The sequence below is a fragment of the Oryzias melastigma genome, linkage group LG17 (assembly GCF_002922805.2).
Source record: "Oryzias melastigma strain HK-1 linkage group LG17, ASM292280v2, whole genome shotgun sequence".
In the NCBI taxonomy this organism is placed as follows: Eukaryota; Metazoa; Chordata; class Actinopteri; order Beloniformes; family Adrianichthyidae; genus Oryzias; species Oryzias melastigma.
This window is the reverse complement of record NC_050528.1, coordinates 3,788,236-3,794,961: the sequence shown is the minus strand read 5'-3', so window position 1 is coordinate 3,794,961 and position 6,726 is coordinate 3,788,236. Positions and strand designations below refer to the sequence as shown.

Sequence of the window (6,726 nt, the reverse complement as noted above, 5' to 3'; positions counted from 1 at the left end):
TGTAGCAGAATAAAAAAGTATTTTGTTTCAATCCGACCTGGAAACAGTTATTCATACTTTCATATCTTCTTGTTTAGATGACTGTAGCTCTCGTTTTACCTGTTCAAACAAACGCTCTCTACACCGTCTTAAACTCATCAGTCATAAGGCTTTTAACAGGAACCAGTAAATGGACACACATCACTCCTCTGTTGTCTTCTTTAAGTAACATTGGTTACCTATCAAATTTCAAATTAATTTTAAAATTTGGCTTTTAGTTTTTAGAGTGTTGCATGGTCAAGCCCTGATGTGCATTTCTGACCTTATCCGCTCGAACCTGATGTCTTCCAACCAATAAAGCCGAAAGGGACCAAAATCCAAAACACACCTTAGGTTGCGACTGAACAGAATAAACATTTATTGAACACTCTAAAACTACATTTTTAAAACTTTAAAACCGTAACTTTTTAGCATAATTATAGACTATATATAGAAATACCTGTGAGAATGCTAGTGTGAATAATGTAAGCTGAATTTGGCCAATGAAGATGCTAGAGCTGATAGCTGAAGATTCTTAAATTAATAGCTATAAATGCTGAAGCTGATAGCCAGATAAAATATTGCCTAAATGCCAAATTAGCCTTAAAAAAAACACAAAAAACTTAGGTTAGCCAAAACAGCTAGCATGTAGCTGAGATATTAGCTAAAGTCTAAAACGACCTAAAAAATATCAGTTAATGCAAAATAGTTCAAAAAGTTAGCAGAATTCTAATTTTTAAAACTTTAAAACTGTAACTTTTTAATATAATTATGAATAATAAAAAGGCAGGAATATTATTCTAGAATAAATCAAGTTAAATCTTAAATAACTTTTAATATTTTACTTTCCATAAAAATTTATTTTGTCAAAATTATACAAGTTAGAAATGAGCGCAAGATAACATCATTAATAACAGTAAAATATGATGATCTGGAGGGCCGGATAGAATTACCCAGAGGGCCGGATCCGGCCCCCGGGCCTTGACTTTGACACATGTGACTTAGGGTGAGCCCCTAAGACCTAATCCGTTCTTTTCCACTGAAAAACAAAGCTATGAATTACCTTGGAGGCAGAGGCAGGAACATGGACACTGACCACTCAAGATGTAGGTTTGATGAAAACGACTATTTAAGGTCTTAAAGATCATAGAGGATTTCTCCTGTCCTGACAAACATTAGCCTGATGCCACACATGACCCACCTTGAGGTTTATATTTGTTGAGTCCATTTTACAGAGTTTTGTCTTTTCATGGTGGAGATTAATAGTACTCTGTGCGACTCTGATCCAGGTTTCACTTGATTTATTTATTTTTTTGGTCACTTTCTTCCTCATCAACGAACAGTTCAGGTAGAGGGTTCCTCATACTAACCAATAATCCTGCTAAGTAAATGAGGTCTGGAGCCTCTACATTTTTGATGGTTCGTAACATCGTTCTTGAATTTAATCCACTTAGTGGACCAGATTTAGATGCTTTAGGTGCCTCATCCCCGCATTTTTTTAGAGGTGATCACAAACTTCATTGAAATCTTTTAATTTGTCGATACACATTATTTTTGTTTGTTTGATGTATTTGTTATTTTAACCAGTAGAGAAACCAGGAAGCCGTTTTCCTTGCATTAGGATGTTAATATCCCCTTCTGTTTTGCTCTTTTGATTATCGACTCCAGCAGCTCTGATGTCACTCAAGTTTTTTTTTATTTTTTTTATCGTTTTTGTCTTCCCTCTCATTGATTGGAAAAGCAGTAAAACTCCAGTAAGCGTCACCCCTGGGAACGCACTAAGTGCCCTTCTTTCTCTGCTTAGCTCACATGTTCGCCTCAACGTGTAGTCCCACTTGCCATCTCATTCCATCATAAATGGGTTTTTAAACCACTTGACTGGAAAATTGACTTGGCATGTCAATTTGGCTGAACTGCTCCAGTCAAGGCTGGTGGTTTTGTTTGCATGTGTGGATGCTTTCTCTCGTGCGTACTTCTGAAAGAGAAATTCTAAACCTATTTTGCTGCCGTTCAGGAAGTCATTTCAAATGAAAACAAGGGCGCTGATTGCTAAAAGTGCCAGTGGAAAATCGATGATGCTTTCGTTGGTTATATGGAGCGAAATGATATATAAAGTCATTGTTCTGAGATGCATATATGAAGAATAACGTCAGCAAAGATGTGTCTTTAAAAATTGATGCTAAATCTCACTTCATGTGTCTTCTTTTGTCTTCTTTTGCAGGTCTTCAAAGGCCTAAGACTCCTTCTTTGTGCCATTTGAAAAAGATCTTCCCAATGGAAATATCAGCTAATCCTTCCTTTAAATAGCTGAATGTCTGGGCCATCAGTGCAATCACACACTTTAGATGTTTTGAGTGGTCAAAAATGGAATATCCCTAAGTTTCAGCCACAATCTGACATGTTTAAGCTCATGTCTTTCTGTGGATTTGATCTCAGAAATCCTCTGATTACTCACTTAAATCAAGTTTATTAGGAAATGCACTGATTGGAGGGTTTAGTTCTTGTCATGCAGCAAATCTGGATCTTCAGAAACAAGCTGGCCACACAGGTTTTAGGAACAGCTAGCTTAGCTGACGGTGCAGGTCTCTTCTCCGCATCAGTGACCCCATGACCCTCGCTGAAGCCCATATTCTGAGCATCAGACATTTAATGGCAGCTGCTCTCACCTGCACGACCACCACGATGAGCGCACGCCCGTAGCCGTGCCACGCCGGCGTTGCTGGGGCTGGCCGTCGCAGGACGGTAACCTCCCTCTGCCATGACCCGGCTGATGTTGGGCCGGACTCTGGAGCGCATCTGCAAAGGCGTCCTGCTGCTTTGCCTGCTCCACTTCCTCATCATGATGATCCTGTACTTTGACGTCTACTCGCAGCGCTTCGACCTCTTCAGCCGCTTCAACAATGGACGCAACGGGTCCAGGAACAATGTCAGCGGAGCTGGGGGCGGGCATCACTATTATTACTACAACCTCTCCCGGCCCAACACCACGTTAGCCAGCTATCTGGCCACCGGAGAGCAGCTGGCGCCGACGATGCAGCCCGAGAGTAACCAGACTCCTTCTCCTAAACCGCTACCGCCGTGTCCGGAGAACCCGCCTGGTCTTGGTGAGTCACTTGTTCCTTTTGCTTAACACAAGTACCTGCTGCCATTTATGAAGCCGCTGGTTTGTCTCCTTAATGTCAACAATGACGTCTGTCCTGGTGTCAGAAAACCACTGCTAATAACAAACACGGCTCCTGTAATATGATGTCTGACAGAAACACAATAACACAACTGAACAACTTCAGTTTCTGTGTGATCATTATTCTATACTGTGATGGAAAAACCATCAACAGATTAAGATGATTTTAGCATCATTTCAATCCAGTTTCCATGTTTATGAACTACATTTCAAAACAGTTGTGGACTATTTTAACCTTACTGATAAAGTCCTCAAAGTTGATCCAAACATAAAAATTAGCTTTCTTACTTTCATATTGTCTGTGCTATAAGATACACTTAAAAGTCAGCCGTGCGTCTTGTAATCCGGAGCTTCTTTTTGATTAATATGGTTATATGATATATGGATTGATTTATTTTGTTGGATGTTATTGTAAATATAGTTATTGTACCAGCTAACGTGTAGCGGTATCCAACAGTGTTTTTTTTTTGTTACATGCTACTAACAAAGTAGGGAGTTACAAGTACTATTGTAAATACCCTGGAGTGGCTAACAAAACTAACATGGCTAATGTGTTGTGATGTTGGGACTTATTTTTTATTTTATTGTATTTTATTTTTTTCCGTGTTTCTAAAAAGGTTTTAAGTTACAGGTACGTAGATACGCTAACTTGGCTAGCGTGTAGAGGTGTCGGACTGTTTTTTGTTTTTCACTTTACTAAGAAGATTAGGAGTTACTGGTTAGTTATAACTTTCAAAGCTAACGCTAGCTAATATGTAATATTTGACTGTGTTATTTTTTACTTTTATTAACAAGGTTTTGAGTTACTAGTACAGGCGTTGTAAAACGTGGCTAACATGTAGGTAGCTGTGTCAGACTGTGTTTTCTATGTGATATTAGGAAGGTTGGGAGATTGTGATTACACCAATGTGGCTGCTGTCTAGCAGTGCCAAGCTACTTTTTTTTGTTTTTTTCTATACGTGTTATGAACACGATTTTGAATAACAGGTATTGTAAATATGCTAACGTAGCTACAACTTCCACCCTGGCTGATGTGTAATAGTGTTGGAATGCAATTTTTTAACATTTTATTAACATGATTTTGAGTTACTTACACATGTATTGTAAATATGCTAACGTGGCTAACATGTAGCTTTGTCGGACTGTGTTTTTATGTGATCTTAGCAAGGTTTTGAGTTACGTTATTGCAATTACACCATTGTGGCTGTTGTGAAGCGATGTTGGGCTATGTTTTTTTTTTACTTGTAACTAGCACGATTTTGAGTTACAGGATTTGTAAATATGCAAATGCAGCTAACGTGTTGTGGCATTTTTTTTTTTTTTTTTTAGTGGCATGTAACGATATTTGGGACTAGGCACGCTGACCGACAGAATTTTTTTTTTCTTCTTTGCAATGCATCATTCAATGGAGTGAATGGTAGACAGTTCCAGAAAAGACCGGAGTCGGGTACAACCAGCGGTACAAACGAGTATAACGAGCAGCATTAGGCAAAGCAGGAAGTGCAGCAGGAAGTGGCTATGTGACCCAGACATTGATTAAGGGAGTTGACCCTGTCACAATAAGAGCATTACCAGGTGGGAATGGTTGGGCAGATTCGGTGAGCTGGTCCCTGGTCTGGGTTACAAGCGGTTAGCTTTTTTGTTTTCAACAAAGTTGTGAGTTAGCATAGTCACAGTAACATTTGCTTCAGCGGTATAACTCTGTTTTTATGTGTTGCAAACAAAGGGAGTTACTGGTATTGTGTGAATATACAAACTTGGTTAACTCTTCTAGTGTCTAACATGTAGCTCGCTAAAATTAAGTTCTAGAGTGAACTCTGACTCTTTTGTTTTGCTTCCCATAGAACAGAATTTTGGAAAAAGATCATTCATTGATTTTGGAAAAAAAAAGTTAGCCTACCTTTAAGTTAGAATTTTCTGCTATAATTAAACTTCTTGAATTCAGTCTAATGATTCGACTCTCAGAGTATAACAGGGGATTTTCCAGGTCCTGTAATAAGTGTAGATGAGACCTTCATCAGAGCTCAAGGCCAAAGGTTACCGGTGTGTATTCTGTAAATAAATACACCTCCAGGCCTCCTGCAATTAGTGGCAAAGAGCAAGTTGGTCATAATTCAGGCCTTTAGGGTCAGCCTGGAACATCAAATGGATTTCATGTCAGGCGTTTACACCGTTGTATTTCAAACGGATGGACTCGCTGTGGGGCTGTTACAGAGATTCATGCAGTCGGAGGTTTTAGCTAACTACACAAAGACAAACAGCCGCACACAGCAGCACTTTAGAGGAACTTCTGTAGAGTCCTAACGGCAGAAAGTAAAATAAATAGACGATTAAAAGAACGTCCTTTAGTATAAGTATAAACGCTACTTCAGCCACATCTGAACAAGTCTACGTTCTTCAAAAATATAGATTTAGATATTTACCCTTTTGACAACTTTTCCCTCCACATTTTTCATACTTCAGACAGTAGATTATCCTGAAGCTGGACTCACATATTACCTTTTGGGACACGTGTTCATAATCGATCAGCTAAAAGCTGAAAGAGTCGATTGATCAGTTACTCAGCAGGGATTTTTCTCATGCTTAACATTCGGATTTAGTCAAATATTGATGAACTCTTACATTTAGTTTTGGTTCTTTAGTAAAAAAAGAAAAAAACATTTTGTCGTTTTTTTTGCTGTTTGAAATAACTAAATAAATCAGAGTTCCGAAAGCTTTTGACAAGTTTTCTCCTCTTAAAAATCCTTTTTCTGCTGTTAGTTTTTTAGTAATCTCATTAACCCTCACTGGTTTAGATCAACATTTGAGCATCCCGAGTCAGAACAGCTCAAACCTTTTTCCGTGTCTCACTAAACTCTTGCTGCAGAATGATGCTCATAAACTTTAGATTCGTTAAGTTGAACCATTTGTCCCAGATTGATGGACAGCAGCAGTTGTTCAGTTCTTGTTTAGGAGGATCTATGAGAACGCACACATGACCAGCAAACTGTTAGAACATCTGCCTTTCATACCATGGCGTATTTTCTTCAGTTTGTAGACCGAGATCATAAACGGAATACTTTTGATTTGTGTCACTTTGATTGAAAATCTCAAAAGTCATTTTAAAAACATAGTTTGTTTTCTATGAGAGAACAACAAGCTGTTCAGAAAAACTTTAGTTTATATTTTCAGTCAAAAGTGTTGTATTTTGTGGAAATGACAAAAATCTATCAAATCAGTAAAAGTTTACTGTCTGATAAATATTAATCCAAGAATCCTCTAGAATCCTTAAAGTGATATAAATATATACAAAGTAATTATATTATTTTATGAATGAGCTTAAAGATTAAGTAAAACATTTTCAAACTTTTTTTAGCTCTTATTTCAAATAGAATTTATTTTCAAGAACTACCTGCACTTTTTATGTTAATTTATGAAACAACTGTTTAAATCTTGAGAACAGATGGATGGATGGATGGATGGATGGATGGATGAAGCGATGGATGGATGGATGAAGGGATGGATGGATGGATGAAGGGATTGATGGA

At 38.0% G+C, this 6,726-nt stretch overlaps 1 protein-coding gene across 2 annotated transcripts in view; it reads left to right on the top strand.

The window, feature by feature from the left end:
• Nucleotides 1-6,726, top strand: part of b4galt2 (UDP-Gal:betaGlcNAc beta 1,4- galactosyltransferase, polypeptide 2) — a 205,385-nt gene that overhangs the window by 29,204 nt on the left and 169,455 nt on the right. Inside the window, exon 2 of one of the 2 annotated variants that reach the window (XM_036216211.1) lies at nt 2,240-3,122. In XM_036216211.1, coding sequence (XP_036072104.1) covers nt 2,777-3,122 — 346 coding nt within the window. In that variant the 5' untranslated portion in view covers nt 2,240-2,776. Of the gene's footprint in view, nt 1-2,239; nt 3,123-6,726 lie in introns of those variants that run through there. The other variant, XM_036216212.1, reaches the window with a different exon arrangement.